The 18,793-nt window shown below is 35.4% G+C and overlaps 2 protein-coding genes across 4 annotated transcripts; one reads left to right on the forward strand and one right to left on the reverse strand.

Moving 5' to 3' along the window:
* Positions 1 to 15,879: 15,879 nt before the first annotated feature.
* On the forward strand, positions 15,880 to 17,197 carry LOC124910698 (NDR1/HIN1-like protein 13). Of its 3 annotated transcripts, XM_047451378.1 has the most exons (3): positions 15,880 to 16,011; positions 16,124 to 16,259; positions 16,296 to 17,197. In XM_047451378.1, the coding sequence occupies exons 2-3, from the start codon at positions 16,140 to 16,142 to the stop codon at positions 17,001 to 17,003; spliced, it is 828 nt and encodes a 275-aa protein (XP_047307334.1). In that variant the 5' UTR covers positions 15,880 to 16,011; positions 16,124 to 16,139; the 3' UTR covers positions 17,004 to 17,197. The 3 variants fall into 3 exon arrangements, with proteins under 3 accessions (XP_047307334.1, XP_047307332.1, XP_047307333.1); XM_047451376.1 differs by having other exon boundaries at positions 16,124 to 17,197; XM_047451377.1 differs by having other exon boundaries at positions 15,993 to 16,007; positions 16,124 to 17,197.
* Positions 17,198 to 17,291: 94 nt separating this feature from the next.
* Positions 17,292 to 18,375, reverse strand: LOC124910699 (mitogen-activated protein kinase kinase kinase 1). Its single transcript, XM_047451379.1, has one exon. It carries the CDS (start codon positions 18,123 to 18,125, stop codon positions 17,400 to 17,402), a length of 726 nt encoding a protein of 241 aa, XP_047307335.1. The 5' UTR covers positions 18,126 to 18,375; the 3' UTR covers positions 17,292 to 17,399.
* Between the last annotated feature and the right edge of the window lie 418 nt (positions 18,376 to 18,793).

Here is an 18,793-nt window from a genome sequence, read left to right on the forward strand (position 1 = left end):
TAGTAAGGGTGGCCGCTTACAACACACACAACTCTCTTTGGTGATAGTCCGGTTAAAGACTAAAACCGTTCTTAGCACTGCACAAACTGTCACAGACTCTTGAACCGGGTTCAAGGGCGGAAATGTCTGTTTCAGGTTGAAGCAACGTTTGCGACTTTAGATGATGTTTTAGGAGGATTCGGTTTTATGGATATGAGTTACCGGTTTTAGGAGTATGACTGGTTTGAGGTTTACGTTAAGAAAGCAAGAAATGAAAGCGAAGGAAAGAACACGAGACAAGAGATTTGTTTATGGATGTTCGGAGCAAACCCTCCTACGTCACCCTTTCTTCTCAGGTTATGAGAAGGATCTCCACTAACTCTTAAGAGTTACAACAACACTTCCGGTCGAGCCCAACTTCGCTACTCGCCGGTTACACCAAACTCACACTTTGATGTAATACAACAGCTCAACACAAACACACACACAGAAAGCTTCCGGTTTTAGACACACCGGTTTTGGAATATAAAACTTTATCTCTCTAGAATTTAATGTCTTTACTACTCGTTAACTGTTTTCTGAACTTCTTGGAACCGCATTAAATGAAGACGTTTCGACTTCCTTTTATAGCTGAGAAGAGCCAACGGCTACTTTCTTCTCTCTCCTGCGGATTGGTCGATCATTCTCACGCCTGATGCAGAGAGATTGCTTGCACGCTTCACCTTCCTCAACACCTGGCATTCATGCAGCAGCTCTGAGCATAAGATGACATAGCCGGTTTTCAGATTGAGACACGTGTTGAACATCCACTTCCAGTTGTCAGCTTCGGATCAATAAAGCATCATTGCTTTCTTCGCATGCTTCTGATCGGATCTGATCTTCTTTTATTCTTTCAAGACACGTTTCTTCTGTCATGGTACGTCACTCTTGTAATTTGAATCTTTCGGCTTTTGTTCTGATCCTTCCGGTTTCTGTGTCTTGTGCAGAATGATCCGGTTGATATATAATCTTTTGTCTTCGTTAACCGGTCGCTTGAGAAAGTAAAACCGGTTCCTCTGATCTTTAACTTGATCACTTGAAGCTGGTTTCTTTGAAGTATAGTAGCAACCGGTTTTTGATGCCCCAACCGGTTTTTGATGCCCCAACCGGTTCATACGGTTTTGATTTGTATCTGCACATGAAAATTAACAACTGTTTAGTTTGTCTGGCCGGTTCCAAAAATTAATCTACTTAATTTTTCTATCAAACATATACTATATTTTATTATTTTATGTTAGGTTAGAGTTATATTAATAACTAATATTTATATCAATACATTATATATCATTTTGAGACATGTTTTCTCATTTTGAGATATTCTAAGAAAATTTAAGAAAATCGGGTAACTATATTTATGATGAGAAATTTCTAAAAACAGACTTTTCTAAAAATCGGCCAAGTAAATTTAAGTTCTTTAAAAATTTTGGCCAATAATTTCCAAATTATAATATTTATTCTCAATAATCAAAAAGGGAGAAATTGTTAGAAAAATCAAGATAGTTAATTTGTTAAAAGAAATTTAACTATCTAAAGATTTTAATTAATCTTTAACCATATGTGTAGGAACAACTTCAACCGAATCGACTAAATTCGTCAAGAAGATCCGCCAAACCGAAATGCTCAACTTGATATATCTGTTCGGTTAAACAGAATCGGCTCAAACATATTCGAAGTTAAATCGGATCGGCTCAAATTTAGGCCCGGCTAGAAGTCCTAACCGATAATGTTCAGCTGGCTCAACGCATTGAAGATCTTAAAATCCAACGGGAAGATTATTCAAAATTATGAATAATCTGAAGATGACATAATGAATATATCTTGGAAATATGCAAAAGAAGGTTCTGAGATAAGGCATGCGGCAATCTAATGCTTGCAGATTTTATCCAAGTTCACAAGCAACCTTCACGGTGCAGACGACCGCCCTCATGCATGGCTGCCATGTGTAAAAAAGCAAAGCTACCTACTTTGATCGGCGCGGCTACCTATGACCAATCAACTCAAGAGTGAGAAATATGACCGTTGTCATATTTCCTATATAAAAGGAAGCCAAAGCATTGATGAAATATACGCGCGTCACCAATCTGCTCTCACCTGATCAAACTTGAAAAGCATCTGAAATATACTGAATCTATACAGTTCTTTTGATCAAGGTGAAACAGTTGTAAACGTTAAAAATTCTACTGTAAAAAGTGCATTATGATACTCTGTGAGTATTGTAAAGTGAACGACGAGCAGTAAATAAGACTCGATCGTATTGTGTATTGTGTTGTGGAATATTCCTTAGTGAATATCCTTCTTAGTGTTTGAGAAGAAGGGCGTAGGAGAGTTTGCTACGAACTTCCATAAAAATTTGTGTTCCGTGTTGTTCATTTACTTTCTATTGCTAAACCAACTAAACTGATCTCTCTCTATACTCTAACCGAACCGAATTCACTTCACCTAAACCAATTTCTCTATATTACCTTCCTTAACCGAATCGTGTGCAGTTGCTTCAAGTTGAAACAGACATTTTCGCCCTTGAACTCGGTTCAAGAGTCTATGACAATCTACGTAGTGTTAAGAACGATTTTAATCTCTAACCGGATTAGTGACAGTTTGTGTGTGTGTTGTTGTAAGCGATCCCCCTTTAGCCGAACCCCGGTCCACTATCGGCGATCCCGATCCTAACATAAACATTATTCAAATTTGAGAAAGATGAACATATTTTACTTGTACAAATTTATGTAGATGATATTATTTTTGGTTCAATTAATTCAAAATTATGTGACAAATTTTTTGAAAAATTTTCTAAGATGATGACTGACAAATTTGAAATGAGTATGATGGGGGAGTTGAGTTTTTTCCTAGGTCTTCAGGTTCGACAGATTGAATGAGGCGCCTTCATAAATCAGGTCAAGTATACAAAGGAACTACTAAAAAAGTTTAGCATGGAAAGTTGTTCTGCTGCCTCAACCCCAATGAGCTCCTCGATCAAGTTAGATAAAGATGAAGATGGTTAAAGCGTTGATATCACTGCCTATCGTGGAATCATTGGCTCTCTTCTTTATCTAACAGCAAGTCGACAAGACATCCTATTTGCGGTTAGACTCTACGGGAGATTTCAGGCTAATCCTAAACAATCTCACTATATTGCTGCTAAAATAATATTAAAATATCTTAAGGGCACTCAAAATGTGGGAGCGTGGTATCCGAAGGATTCCAATTTAATTTAACAAGCTACTCTGATGCAGACTATGTAGGATGTAAAGTAGACAGAAAAAGTATCAGCGGAACTTGTCAGTTCTTAGGTGACCGGCTTGTATCTTGGTATAGCAAGAAGCAAACGTTTGTTGCAACCTCAAAGGCAAAAGCAGAGTACCTTGCAGCCGGCAGTTGTTATGCTCAACTATTCTAGATCCAACAACAGCTAAGAAATTTTGGTATTGAGGTTGTGGAGTCCCCGATATTCTATGACAACACGAGCGCCATTGATATCACATACAATACAGTATTGCACTCAAAGACCAAGCACATCGATATCCGACATCATTTTATCTGGGAACATGTGACGCAGAAGCATATTCAGCTAGAATATGTGTCAACCGACCAGCAAGTGGCCGACATTTTCACCAAGCCACTCCAAGAGGCTAAGTTCTCTTACCTTAAAAATATTTTTGGTCTTACTGATATTAACTAAATTATTTTTAAAATATTGGCATGCATTTAGGGAGAAACTCCCTCATTATCAAAAAGAAGAAATTTTGCATTTACCTTCATGAAAAACCGAGCATATTCTCAAGGAGAAGCATTCGCTTCTCAAAAATATCTTTTTAGTATAAAATCTTGACTTTGGTACTTCCTCAAAACCGATCAAGTTTTCAAAAATCTCAGGATTTTCCAAAACCAGTCGGATATTCATATTTTCAATCTTCTAAAAACTAGCATGTGCATAAACTTAGAAGGAAATACAATCTCAGACAAATAACACCGGACAGCTCTCTCCTTTTGAAATCGGTAAAATCACTCTACCGAAACAAGTGTAAACAAAATCGAACGGCTCAAGCAAAATGGAGATAAAATCGATCGACTATTTAATTGAACAACTACCGCACAGTAAAATCTCCGATTCAAAGTGGAAGCGGTTTTTCTTCAGGCCTAAATAACCAATCTCCTGAATACCGATTTTACAGACAACCGACTGATTATTTACATGAAAATTTTCGGTAGCTTCATTTTCTAATCAAAATGGGATAGTTGGCTAGTGTTTAGCATGTCTTGTCTGAATCACTCCTTCTTAAAAAGCAAACAGTCATTCCTCAAATAACGTGAAGACCTATGTCTATCACCGTTCAAATCGGAAGACTAATATTTAAACAAAAAGTTACTTTCTTGGAAATGAAATGGCTATATTCTTTTGTCTAGTAGAATCTAGGATGAATTCCCAATCATAACCTCATCTATTTAATGATGCCCTCACAAAAAGGAAAAACTCACATCTGAAAATTTTCAAACCATGTCATCTCTTTCAAAAATTAAAGACATGAATCCATCCTTCTCTAACAACACCCTTCTCATCGATTTCGAATTTGTTCTATCTAGTGAAAATGAAGAAATCGTCTCCATGTTCAAATCCCTAGAGGACACGGGTTTGAGACCATTCCTAGAAGACCGTCATGTTATATATGATGATGTAGTGGTTGAGTTTTTCAAAAATGCTAAAATATTCTGCGGTAATCTCATCATGTTTAAGGTTCAAGGGAAGGAATTCATATTCGATGAAGAAGACTTCGCACAATGCTGCGAACTTCCAACTGAAGGATTTAATGACTTCTCCTTTTCAAATGAAATAATTGATGATATGTCCTACTACTTCTCATGTTCATTGGATCATGTCAAAACTCATGGAGTCAAATCTCTTCTACAAACTGAATATCAAATCCTCAGTGAGGTCGTTGGCAAATCTATTCTAGCCAAGGAATCCGTCAATAAAGCCTTTGAAATAATGATAGCCATCACAAGAGGCATTTCCATAAACTGGTCGAAGGTGATATTCGACAATCTGAAGAAAATGATCTCTTCGGACAAAACACTGACTGGCTATGCACCTCGGCTAAGTTGTCTCTTCTTTGATCTTGATATCTACCTCGGTCCAGGAGTTGGACTCAAACCATCCCAGCTTCTAACAAAAGAAAGGGTTCAGATGTATATTGATATGGTAGAAAGAGCTAGGATCAAGAGGGAAATGACCTTCGGTTCTCCAAGTTATCAATCTTAGAATCACAATCTTTCCATTATCCTGTTCGAAAAGGAAACTAGTTATTTTGTACCATGAACTGGTTACCATAACTGTTGAACTGCCTACTTAGCTAAAAAAATTAATAAAGTAAAGGTTTATTAAAAATTAGGCTTCATTACCAATTCACTCAAGGATAAATCTTCGCTCCTCAAAAATATATCAACCGTCTAAAACACTTAAAATGTAGTAATCTGTCTAAAAACCACTCGGTTATTGAGAAAAAACCGATCGGTTCGGTTTTTCCTTTAGATAAATGACCGATCACTTTGGGAAATAACATGTCCGGTTACACATGTGAATCTCTCGGTAGTATCTTTGAAAAGTTGTCTTAAACAATTAAATCTGATTTCAATTTTAAAAAAAATTATTCCTTGAGTAACGTGAAAAGTTATGTCTCTTAATACTAACATGTATGACTAACATAACGGCTAGATTCTTTTGCCCAATAAATTTTAGGATGACTCTTAAACGGTTTCATATGTCTATTTAAGGATGATCTTTCTAAGAACAACTCACAAAACATTTATCTCATATTTCTTTAAAGTCTAGAAATCTTTCCCTCACTCTTTACCTTCTAAAATGAATCCAACTTTTGCTCGCAACACTCTTCTTATTGATTTCAACTATGTTCTATCTCTAGAAGATGATGAAGTTCTCGAAACGGTGTTCATATCTTTAGAAAATTCTGGATTGAGAAAATTTCTTGAAGGATCTCAGGTGATTTATAAAAAAGAGGTCTTTGAGTTTTTTTGAAAACGCAAGAGTTGTTGACGGATTTATTGTGTCAAAAGTGGGAGGAGAGTCTCTCCTTATTGAAGAAGAAGATTTCACTCAGCTCTTTGACCTTCCATCTCCAAACAACATCATCCAAGACATGACCCTCCTCTTCTCGAACTCTCCAAACAGCGTGGAAACTCATGGAGTCAAGTCCCTTTTAAGACCTGATATCCAAATTCTTAGTGACATCGTTGGCAGATCTATCCAGGCAAAAGAATCCACCCATCTCTACACAAAGAAAATCTTTGAAATGATGATCGCCATATTTAGTGGCATTCCAATCAACTGGTCACATGTAATCTTTGAAAATCTGAAGAGAATGATCTCTTCACCAAGAATGATGAAAGAATATGTTTCTCAGCTTAGCAGCATTCTCCTCGCCCTCAACATCAATCTTGGACCCGGATCCAATCTTAGATCATCCAACCTTCTAACCAAAGGAAAGGTCGAAAGATGGATCCATAAGATAGAAGCGGCACAAGCTAGAAGGAATGAAATCTAATATTTTCAAGTCATTGCATTATGTCATTTTTAGGCCTAAATGAATGTGAACTGGTTATTTTTTGCTTCAAAACCGGTTATATTATCTTGAATCGGCATTTTAATTAATAAAGTTGTTATTAATTAAAATTAAGTTGCATTTAATAAAGGTTTTTTACTAATTAAAGTTTAAATTGTTATATATATATTTATGGATTAAAATTGATCATTGTTTTTATGGGGAATAGACTTATTTTCAAAAGAGGCGCCAATTTTACCTATTTTGATTAGGCGTGGGGACACGTGCTAAAAACTGACAAATTAGTGCCCTATTTTAGTAATCATTCATAAAACCGGCACACTTTATCAATTAAATGGACAGCATGCCGAACTTCAGGAATATATAATACGCAATCCCTAAGATATCTTATTTGCAAAACCCTAGCACATCCCTCTTGCTCTAACATCTCTCTAGAAACTATACATCTTCATCTTCTTTGTTCAACTAAAAAACATCACAATGGGAAAAGATAATGCTTTGTTTAATCATATTGTCTATGTTAACTTTGAATGCATCTATCATGAAGGATCGATCGAGATGCGGAATTTACTCCAATCTATTGAAGAATTTGTCTTGAAGAACTTTCTGGAAGGACCAGCGATCTATTATCCAGAAGCGGTTCGTGAGTTCTTCCGCACGGCGAGGTTAGTGAACGGTTCCATTATGGCCAAAGTTAATGGTGTGGAGTTCACCATCACCGAAAACCTATTTTCCAAAGTTCTAAAACTCTCAACAAAGGGTCGGGATTTCTCAAAGGGGCTATCTCAAACTGCGACATCCAGGCTACGAATTTTATTCTCCGATACCGATATTCCAGTAAGCTTTAACGGAAAGAAGAAGGATCTGAAATGTGAATATCGCGTCTTGTGCAATATTACCGTCAAAGCATTACAAGGAAAGGGCGGGAGCTTCGACTGTCTAACTCGATCCAAGTTCGATATGATGGGCGCCATAGTGAGAGGCGATAAGATAAACTGGGGACTTTTTCTCTTCAACACTCTGTGCGAGATGGTGTCTCCTAACTCCAACAGAAGTCTTTCCTTTGCCATGCAGATCGGCTGGATCTTAAACCACTTAAATGTACCTACCGGTCCAGGTACCCCACTTCCCTTCAGCAAAATATTAACTTTTGTTAACCTTGGGAGGTATTTCATTAAAATGATCAAGGTCAAGGGATCCATGTCCGGAGCCTCTAGCCAACAACCGAGTGGCGCAAGAGCTGTTAGCGAGAAGACTGAGAGCGGTTTTAAGCGCTCCAACCCAGACAACCAAACGAAATCATTGAAAAGACTTTTGTCTAGCATCGAGTCCACCGTCAGCGCTGCCAGTATGGAAAGAACAGGATAGAAGGAAACAAATGAGATCTCCTCCGCCCAACAGAAAAATCAATCCGAGGTGAATATTTCAACCCCACCTCATTTTGATGCCACAGTTGTTATTCCGCCTCAGAAGGAAGTCTCGGCACTTCCCAATACTACAATTGAGCCTACGGTTTTAGAGGTTCAATCGGTAGTATCTGATATTATACAACAGGTTGTTGATAAAACTGATCAGATAGCTAAAACCAATCAGCTAAATATTATTGTTGAAACTGATCGGTCATCTCCACTTAAAACCGATCGGCCCACCGTGTTAGGAACCGGCCAGCTAGAGAAGGTATCTACTGGTCAAACCAATGCGATTCAAGAGATTTGGGAGGAGATTCCAACCGACGTTGCGAACACTCCAACTCTAAATGATCAGATGATCACAGAAGCTACTTTAACCCCTACCGAATCGCTCAAAGAACCGATTCTGAACCCTTACAAAGATGACGAAGACGCTGAGGAAACCGTTAGGCATATTCTCAAGGAGATTGATACGAAAGCCGGTGAAACCGTGGATCTGTTTTATGCATGGGTAAACATAAGGCTTGCGACTAGTTTTAGTGAAGTCTTTCCGGAAGTTCCAGAAGAAAAGAAGTGGTCTACACTTCGGTCTTTTGAAAATGTGATCTTTTCCTTGACTAGAACCACATTAGTTGTTGAGGCTCTACTAAGGAGCGAACTTGTTGAGGCTTTTGTTGGAAGGAAGGTGTTATTTCTAATCCTTAGAAAACGCGAAGATGAGTTCAATCTAACGAGAGCTACATCAAGAGCAGATAAGAATGTCATTCTGCTATTGAAAGCTATTATGGAGGATTTTCTATTAACCATTTCGAAATTTGAAAGCAGCAAGCCAATGCCTATACCGGTTGAAGAGGTTCCTCTTCCTCCTTAAGGTGAAACTCAAATAATTGAAACCAAGTCTTTGGTTCCCGAAGAACGAACCTCTCTAAGAAAGTGGACGAACTTAGAAGAAAAAGAGTTGTTTGATGGGTATGAGGTCAAAGGGCCATGCATCAAAGAACAATACCTTGAAATGTCCAAACAAGCCTATGAATAGATTGTTGAAAGACATAAAATCACTTCGGCTGATGAAATTAATTCCGGTCTGATGGAAACAACCTCAAATGAAGATGGAAATGAGGACGGGAAAGATATTGCCAATTTCAATCCACCACCTGTTGAAGAGGAAATTGAAGCTCCTCCTGCCAAAATACTAATCCTTGCCAAATCTATATCGGGTAAGTCTTCTAGTCATGGTCATAAGACGGAAAATGATAATGTTGAAAGATTTGTCTATACAGAACGATCTCTTCAAGTTAGCTCTCACCATACACTACCTATTCAATCCTTTGCTCTTGACTCAACTCGATCTAACTCTGAGGAAACTCCAAGATCGGACGTTGAGAAGATTATCCGAAACGTTCTAGCTCCATGGCAAGTATCTGTTATGGCCCGATTGGATGACATAGAAAAAAAGCAAGCATCCTCGTCAGGCTCTAACAATTAGGGATTAGCAGGGTTAAGACAAGAGTTGAGGCAGGAATAAGGACAAATAAAACTCATGATCTGAAAGACACTCACTGCTGTTGAAGTCGTATCATCACAACTTGTCGAGATGGCCAATTCCCAAAGTGTTACCGATGCTGAGAAATTGAGGGAGCATGAAGAGGTTGTCCATCGTATTCAGGAGGAAGAAAACGCAAAAGCTAAGGCTTTTGAACAAGCTGATGAAGAGGCTGCTCGACGTATTTAGGAGGAGTTTAATGCAGATGATATAGACATTCCAACAACTACTGCCAAAAAGACCAAAGTTGTTAAACGAAAGAAAACTGTACAACCTATAGCAGCGGAGGATGACATACCGGAGGATGATTCACCATTGCACCAATATAGAGTTACAAACCCTCAGTCTCAACCGGAAGTACCCCAATTGGATATTCCACGCAGTGCTCGATCAAATCGAAGGCTAGGTCAAAGTGATGAGTCTGAAGTTGAAGATGATCTTATTCCATCAAGGGAAGGGTCGTGGAAATGTTACCGGAGATCCGCCCGGTTCCTTCATGCCAGGGCTAAGGATATATATGGAAAAGAGGGTTGTTGAAGCTGCAAGGAAAAGAGGGAGACACTAAAACATTCTTCTCTCTCTATGCTTTTTCCTTTATGTCCTTTCGATCAGTACTTTCTTGTTTAGACATCTGGTTTGCCTTACTAACATTATTTCTCATTACGTTTATTACACAGGGATGCTTCATGATAGTTCTGATTTTAAAATTGCTGGTTTTGATTGTTTTAAGGTTAAAATAATCAAAAAGGGAGAAATTACAAGAAACTAGATCACTGTTTTCAATAAATCAAACTGGCTTTGATAATTTATTCAAACTATCAAAGAGGGAGAAATTATTAGAATTAAATGAAAATTAACTTAATATAAGTAGTCAACGATTACAAGGTTTTGAGTATTTAGATTAAATAATCAAAAAGGGAGAAATTGTTAGATAAAATAGGTAATTAATTATTAGGATTAATGAATTATTAATAAAAACTTAATCAAGTTAATTTTGTGTAGGATAAAGAAAATCGAGAATTTAAAATTGTTTTCCGTTAAAGACGACTACAAATCTGCAATATAAAGAAGTGGAACCGGTAGTATCCTTACTTCGGTTTTATCATATGCGGAACCGGTAGTTCCTCTATATCGGTTATATATTCGGTAGCATCTATTTAACGGTAGTATGCTCGGTTCTACTTCAAGAAGCAGAACCGGTAATATGTTAAAACAGTTTTATACAAGGCACAGTCGGTAGTTTCCACATCAGTGTTATGTAGAATGTATCCGGTAATTGCAGAGAGCAGCTTTCACGCGTCCAGACTGTTTTATTGCCATTTTGGTGTAAGTTTGATGAAGTCTATTAGGAGCAGTTGTCTACCATATTATTCCAGACAACCAAATCATTAGAAGACAAAGTTGTATGATGATTTCTCATCGGAAATCATTAATCCAATTAATGTCATGTTGACTTATTATCAGAGTACAAACAAGATTAAAGGATATCCCAAGACGATGTACTATTCTGGACTTCAACCAATCAAAGTGAAGACAGTGGTCTGCTGATACAGATATAGCCGTTGAAGAAGCAAATATATTCGTTGATATATTTGCCTACTTAAGAAGACAGAAGTCATCTACTTCAACACGTTGTTTTAACCTAGCTAACCTTTCAACCTTACAACTTTTGTAACCCGACTCCTTGCTATCAAATTGCTCAAGCTTTCAAAATAGTGTGTGTTAGAAACTCAAGTGTATTACAATATTACCTATTTTATGTGAGTGGTGAGGATTGTAAGTTGACAGAATCGGTTTCTATTCAATAGAGTGAGCTTATTGAAAGGTCGAAAATGAGCAGTTACTAAGCCTCGGTTGTTCGACTAAGTTTGTGTACGCGTTGTAAACGAATTGAATATTCTAGTGAATATCCTTCTCAAAGGTTTGAGAAGAAGAGGTGACGTAGAAATTTATCTCCGAACATTCATAAATCTTGTGTTGTGTCTTCTTTCCCTTACTATTATCTAAACTCTGTATTTGTTGCTTTAAGTTAAAACAAACACTTCTGCACTTGAACTCGGTTCAAGAGTTTATGACAACTTGCGAAAAATAGATATCGATATTAATCTCTAACAGGGTTACTATCAATCGGCGTGTGTGTAAGCGTTCACCTTTGTGAAACCCCAGTCTCCCTTGACGATTTCGATCCTAACAGAAGATATGAATTTATATATAGAAACATAAATATAATAAAATATATATATGAGGATAGTAATGGAATAAAATATTAATGAAAATTTATAATAGGTAAAAAACCAGTTACAATTTTATACCTAGTTTAAGATATAAATTATATCCCTTAGTTACAGATAAAATTATCCAACCAAATAATTAATAAATTTTAGTACTATATGCCTATGTTTGATAGGGAGTATAACATTGTGGTTATAGTATAACTATACCCACGGTAAAACTAATTAGATGTTTGGTTGAATAATTTTATAAGTACAGTAATTTAAAAGGTATAACTTATACCTTAAACTAGGTATAAAATTATACCTCCCTCAACCTGTTACAAGTCTTTACTAAAATCTTATTTTATTATTACCCTGATATATAATTTTATTATATTTTATGTTTTCCATAAAATCTCCTAAGTTCTTATCTATCATACATATAGATTTATATATTTCTTCTTTTTGCTTATTTTTAATAAAAACATCTTCTATTATCTTTCCTTGAGAAAGAGACGTAATTAGACTCTTGTGTTTGATTTTATTGTGTCGCCAATAACTTTTGATTTCATAGTTTATTTCAGCGTGCCATTGAAAAATTGATGTTTCATTCGTTTTTGTTAATATGTTAATAACCTTTGATATTCCTTATTTTCTAATGGCTATGGTTCATTCAATATTTTGATGAGTTAGATTTAGGTATGAGGTGTTAGATTAGACTGGGTTGGGTTGGGTTAGGTCGAGTTAAAATAGGTGATTTGGTGTGAGTTTTTATCCTAAATATATATTTATGTTTATTTTTTTATAAATTTTATTTGTGTCTAATTAAAAGAATATTGGAAAATTTTCAATATTAATTGGTATATTTTGCTATAAATTTTATCTGTATAACAAACAAGTACATAATAAGGACACCAATGGAGGATGAAATTGGAATTAATGATAAGGAATAACAAAATGTTAGTAATTAATATATTTTGTTTGTGAGTATTAATTTTTGATGATATAATTTAAATTATAAAGAATTATATATAAAATAATGCAAATGATATAATAGTATTATTTATTTTAAAAATCTATTTATATGGATAATTATATATTATTTTTTATTATTAATTTTAATATAATTAATAATACAAATTATCTATAAGATAAATATTAAAATAATAATTAAAAATAATTTATATAAATACAAGGGCAAAATAGTCTTTTACACGTTTTACTATTTTCTTATACCACTAACCAAACACAAAATAATAAAATTTATATAATCTATATATATATATATATAATGATGCTTAATTTTTAATGTGTCCGGATTGCCGGGTCGAGAGTTGTGGTTAATTTGGATATTTATGTGAGAGTAAATGGATTCTTGGGTCGGATTGTGGGTTGACCCGCCCATAAACTTAAAACGGTTAAAAAAAATTTAAAAATGTTATTTGTAGGTTTCGAACTTGCAACCTAACAAATTAAGTACAACCCTTTAACCAACTAGGCTAACAACACTTTATCTTTAAGATTAAACACCAATTCTGATGAACGCGAGACATTTTAACAATAAAAATTCAAATTTTTAATTAACTAATCTATATATATATAATTATGCTTAATTTTTAAAGTGTCCGGATTGCCGGATCGAGAGTTGTGGTTAATTTGGATATTTATGTGAGAGTAAATGGATACTTGGGTCGGATTGTGGGTTGACCCGCCCATAAACTTAAAACGGTTAAAAATAAATTTAAAAATATTATTTGTAGGTTTGAATTTGCAACCTAACAAAACATGTAAAACCCTTTAACCAACTAGGCTAACAACACTTTATATTTAAGATTTAACACCAAATTTGATGAACGCGAGACATTTTAACAATAAAAGTTCAAAATTTTAACTAACTAATCTATATATATATAATGATGATGTTTAATTTTTAAAGTGTCCGGATTGCCGGGTCGAGAGCTGTGGTTAATTTGGATATTTATGTGAAAGTAAATGGATACTTGGGTCAGATTATGGGTTGACCCGCCCATAAACTTAAAACGGTTAAAAATAAATTTAAAAATGTTATTTATAGGTTTTGAACTTGCAACCTAACAAAGTAAGTAGAACCATTTAACCAACTAGGCTAACAACACTTTATATTGATGATTCAACACCAAATTTGATGAACGCGAGACATTTTAACAATAAATGTTATATATATATATAATGATGTTTAATTTTGAAAGTGTCCGGATTGTCGGGTCGAGAGCTGTGGTTAATTTGGATATATATATGAGAGTAAATGGATATTTGGGTCGGTTCTGGGTTGTCCCGCCCATAAACTTAAAACGGTTAAAAATAAATTTAAAAATGTTATTTATAGGTTTTGAACTTGCAACCTAACAAAGTAAGTAGAACCATTTAACCAACTAGGCTAACAACACTTTATATTGATGATTCAACACCAAATTTGATGAACGCGAGACATTTTAACAATAAATGTTATATATATATATATATATATAATGATGTTTAATTTTGAAAGTGTCCGGATTGTCGGGTCGAGAGCTGTGGTTAATTTGGATATATATATGAGAGTAAATGGATATTTGGGTCGGTTCTGGGTTGTCCCGCCCATAAACTTAAAACGGTTAAAAATAAAAATAAAAATGTTATAGGTATGTTTCAAACTCGCAACCTAACAAAAACAAGTACAACTCTTTAACCAACTAGGCTAATAACACTTTATATTTTAAATTAAATACCAAATTTGATGAACGCAGGACGTTGTAACAATATATTTTTATCCGTGTGAATCGCACGTGGATCTTCCTAGTTTATATAATTTATACTCTCAACTCAACCACACACTAAAAACTTATATAACTTATATCTCATAATACATCTTTACAATTTATACCTATATAATTATTACCGCGTACCAAATATAGCCATAGTATAGTACTATACTCATTACCAAATGAGGGCTTAACAAGTGTTTTATTATAACTCAGGACCTCGTGATTATGATAAGTATCTTATCGTATTTACGAAGAGGAAAGAATGTAATTCATCTTTCCTTTAAAGAGTAGAAGGTATCCAATAACCTACTTTTTGGATATCTGGTCGGATCTAGGCTTTTTTAGTAGGCTTTTTTAGAGGGTTATTTATACATGGGTAGTTGCAAAGCTAATACCTGAAAATCCCATAATGCAGGTATCAAGACAGAGGTTCTGTAATGGTGCGAGGATTTCGAGGATTTCGAGGATTATATATATATATATATATATATATATATATATATATATATATATATATATATATATATATATATATATATATATATTGTACAAATCAAAGCTGGTCATGTGGCCTGTATATGTTTAAGTTAAAAAAATTAATTAAGATTTATTAACGTATCAAAACGTATAGAAATAAAAACTTTGTTTAGAAAATAATCCAAAATTTACATGTACTATAATTAATATTTTATTTTATTTTATTTTTCTAAAACAATTAAAATTAATTCAAAGTTAGTAATATAATTAATTTTATATAATCTTACTTAATATGATATTACTTATTTTATAAATTAAACTAATAATAATTAATAAGAACAAATTTTAATCTTTTATAAGTAAGTATGATTAAATAATTCTACAAAGCTTTTAATATTTAAGGATAGTAAATTATCTTAAATTTTATACTATTAAAAACTATTATTTCATTTTTTAATTAATTTAAATAATATTAATTTGGGTTTCTTAAAGTTTTGTTTGGCTTTATTAAAAAGATTGTTTTATAAAAATATAACTTTTTTGAATTTTTTAAGATTAATGATTAAAATATTTATTTGCATCAAAAATAAAAATTTAAAATAAAATAAAAATTAATATTAAGAAAACAAATACCCATATCTAACCAATTACAATGAGTATTTAATTAAGTAAATGATATTGTTTAATGAATAGTGATATGATAAATAAGATGGAAGGATAAAATGATATTTAATTTGTTTGGATTATTGAAATAAATTTGAATAATGTTAAAAATAATAAAAATAAAAAAAGACGTGGCACACACCAATCTATGGTCATTGCCGACGTGCTTTCATTCATTCATTCATTCATATGAGATTCTAAACAGCTGAACACGGTTGGAAAGTGCAACAAGAGGGAAGAGAAAAGAAGAAGCAGCTTGTGAGAGCCAAAAGTATCACCCTTAGAGAGAGGGGAGAGAATCCAGATTTGGTCAGGTGGAAGCATCCTTTGTGGGTTGGGTTCACTTTCTCTCTCTCTCTCCTCTTTACTTGTATGGCTCTTTCTATTTATTAATTATTAGTAAGTAATTTCTCTCTCTTTCTCTTGCACGCACACACGCCGCTAGGTGTTAGGGGGGCAAAATGACTGACAGAGTCTACCCTTCAAAGGCCAATGGGGCAGCAGCCACAAACGGGACCACTGCTGCTAATGGTACTGCAGCCGCCAACATCCCCCGGGCCTTCCCTGCTACCAAATCTCAGTTCAACAATCCCAATCGCCATCCTTATCGCTCTCAGTTCAACAATCCCAATCGCCATCCTTATCGCCCAACGCCAAATACCTACCGCAGCCGCCGCGGCCGTCGCGGATGCTTCTGTCTTTGTTGCTTCTGGTCTATCCTCATCCTCCTCATCCTCCTTCTTCTCGCCGCCATCGCTGGATGTGTCTTCTACGTACTTTACAGCCCCCACCGTCCGTCTTTTTCGGTTAACGCTCTTCGAATCTCACAGTTTAATCTCACTACCGCCGCCGACGACACCACCCACCTCGCCGCCGCCGTTAATCTAAGCATATCCGCCAAAAATCCAAACAAGAAGCTTATCTTCTTCTATGATCTCATATCCATTACCGCTCAGACCTCGAACAACGTCGTAATTTCAAACGGGTCGTTCCCCAATTTCCCAAGCTACACTGGAAACACGACGATTATTAGATCTGTTCTCTCCACTGCATCATCATCCGAATTCGTCGTCGTCGATGCCGATTCGGTTGCGTCGCTGCGGTCGGATCTGACGAAGAAAAGTGGATTGCCTCTTAAAATTGTAATGGACACTAAGGTAGTGGTGAAGATGGACGCGATTAAGAGCAAGAAAATCGGAATCCGAATCACCTGCGACGGGATCCACGGGGTAGTTCCCAAGGGAAATACGACGGAGGTTGCCTCAACGGCCGATTCAAATTGTAAGGTTGATCTTCGGATCAAGATCTGGAAATGGACATTCTGATCGATTTTTCTTGGTTGGTTGGTTGCTTGCTTTGCTTGCCATCACGTGATTTACAGAAGAGATCATCCGTTTCAGTGCACTGGCAAAACTAAAAATCCAGCTATGTTTTTGGCTGCTTACTTTCTTTTTCTTTTTTCTTCTTCTCATACATATTCTCAGATATTCTTTCTTTATCCAAGTTAACTTGTTTGTCAGCGTGGGGGATGTTCTTGTTAAGAGAAGAAATCAATCATTGAGAAGAAAAAGGAATTAAAAAATATATATCTATCATCTACATATTATTTTATTTAATTTAATATAATCTTTATTAATTAGTAAATCAGATACATTTATATTACTACATATAAAAGCAACAAATTACAGAAGAAGAAGAAGAAGAAGAAATGAAAATAACAGCTAATTAAGGTTGATGTAGGTTGAGGAACTGGCCGCAGGAGGAGTCCTCCATCTGGCCCTGCAAACGACACATGTAGCTGCTGCTCCTCTCCTCCGTCCAGTACAACTCCTGATCTTCCACTCCTGCAGACACTCCTCGTGGATAAAATTCCTACATGTACTGCACGCCAACAATTTCGGATCATCTTCCCTTCCCAGTAGTAAAATTTCTTCCAAACAAACCGGACAAATTGTCCCTTTCTCTAACTCCTCATCATAATAATTATAATGATCTCTGTCGAGGGATGGGCCCTGTTTTTGCTGCAGCAACTGGTGGAATCTCTGGCGAAGGGTGGCCCCGGCTAGAGAGTCCTGGGAGACTGGGAGTCTAAGCAGCCGGTTGAGCTGACACGGCCTCAGAGTCTTCCTCCTGATGCTGGAATCATCCATAGGGACTCCCAACACTCGGATTAGGATAAAATAAATGTGCTTACAAGGGACTGTTCGGTCTGGGCATGTGCACGATGGAGTTGTCGACAGACACACTGTGTATACGTTTCCTGTCGATCCCAAGACACTGAATTCCGATTCGCTTGATCGATCCAGAAGTCTCAAAGGGTGGTCCAGAGCTCGGACAAGCCTGTCCACCACCGCCTTTCTAAGACCGCTGCCTCCTTCGCCGCCGCCGCCACCACCACCACCACCAACATGCTCATCATGATCTGTAGACGATGCAACCGATTCCATGTCCAATTATTTTTACTAGCTTGTTAATCTTGTTGGGATTATTATCTCAAAGGTTCCGACCGAGTAATAACAATAATAGTTATATATATATTGACATTTCTAAATATACCTGCATTTGAGGTGGAGGAGATTGGAGATTCTTTGGACAGATTTACAAGCCTATTGAAGAATTGCCTGTCCGTAAGGTAAGGTAAGGATAGATAATTTACTTTATATACTTAAATTGCCAAGAGGGAACATCTATTGTTAAAGAAAGAGAAACAACTAATGAAAAGGCAGAATAATTGAGGTTGAACGTGAATTTTATATGCAATCATCAAACTTTTAAATAAAATTATATATATTTTAAAATTAATAAAAAAGAAAGAGAAATAAAAGAGATAAATAATGAATTAAGAGAGAATCAATCGATCAACCGAGGACAAAAACACCCTCTTGCAAATGTTTCACTGCCCTTATAATTATTAATTATAAAAACACTATCTATAAAAGTTATAAGAATGGATAATGATTCATAATTTTATAATTTTTAATGTACTAAATTGATCAAAAGGTTAAAATCATTCACCAAAAAATATGTACACTAGATATCTATTTATGTTTCAAGAAAAATGATGAGTTTTGATCATTTGCTTTGTTATAATACAAGCATTTCCGACCAAAAAAAA

The sequence above is a fragment of the Impatiens glandulifera genome, chromosome 7 (assembly GCF_907164915.1).
Source record: "Impatiens glandulifera chromosome 7, dImpGla2.1, whole genome shotgun sequence".
Lineage (NCBI taxonomy): Eukaryota > Viridiplantae > Streptophyta > Magnoliopsida > Ericales > Balsaminaceae > Impatiens > Impatiens glandulifera.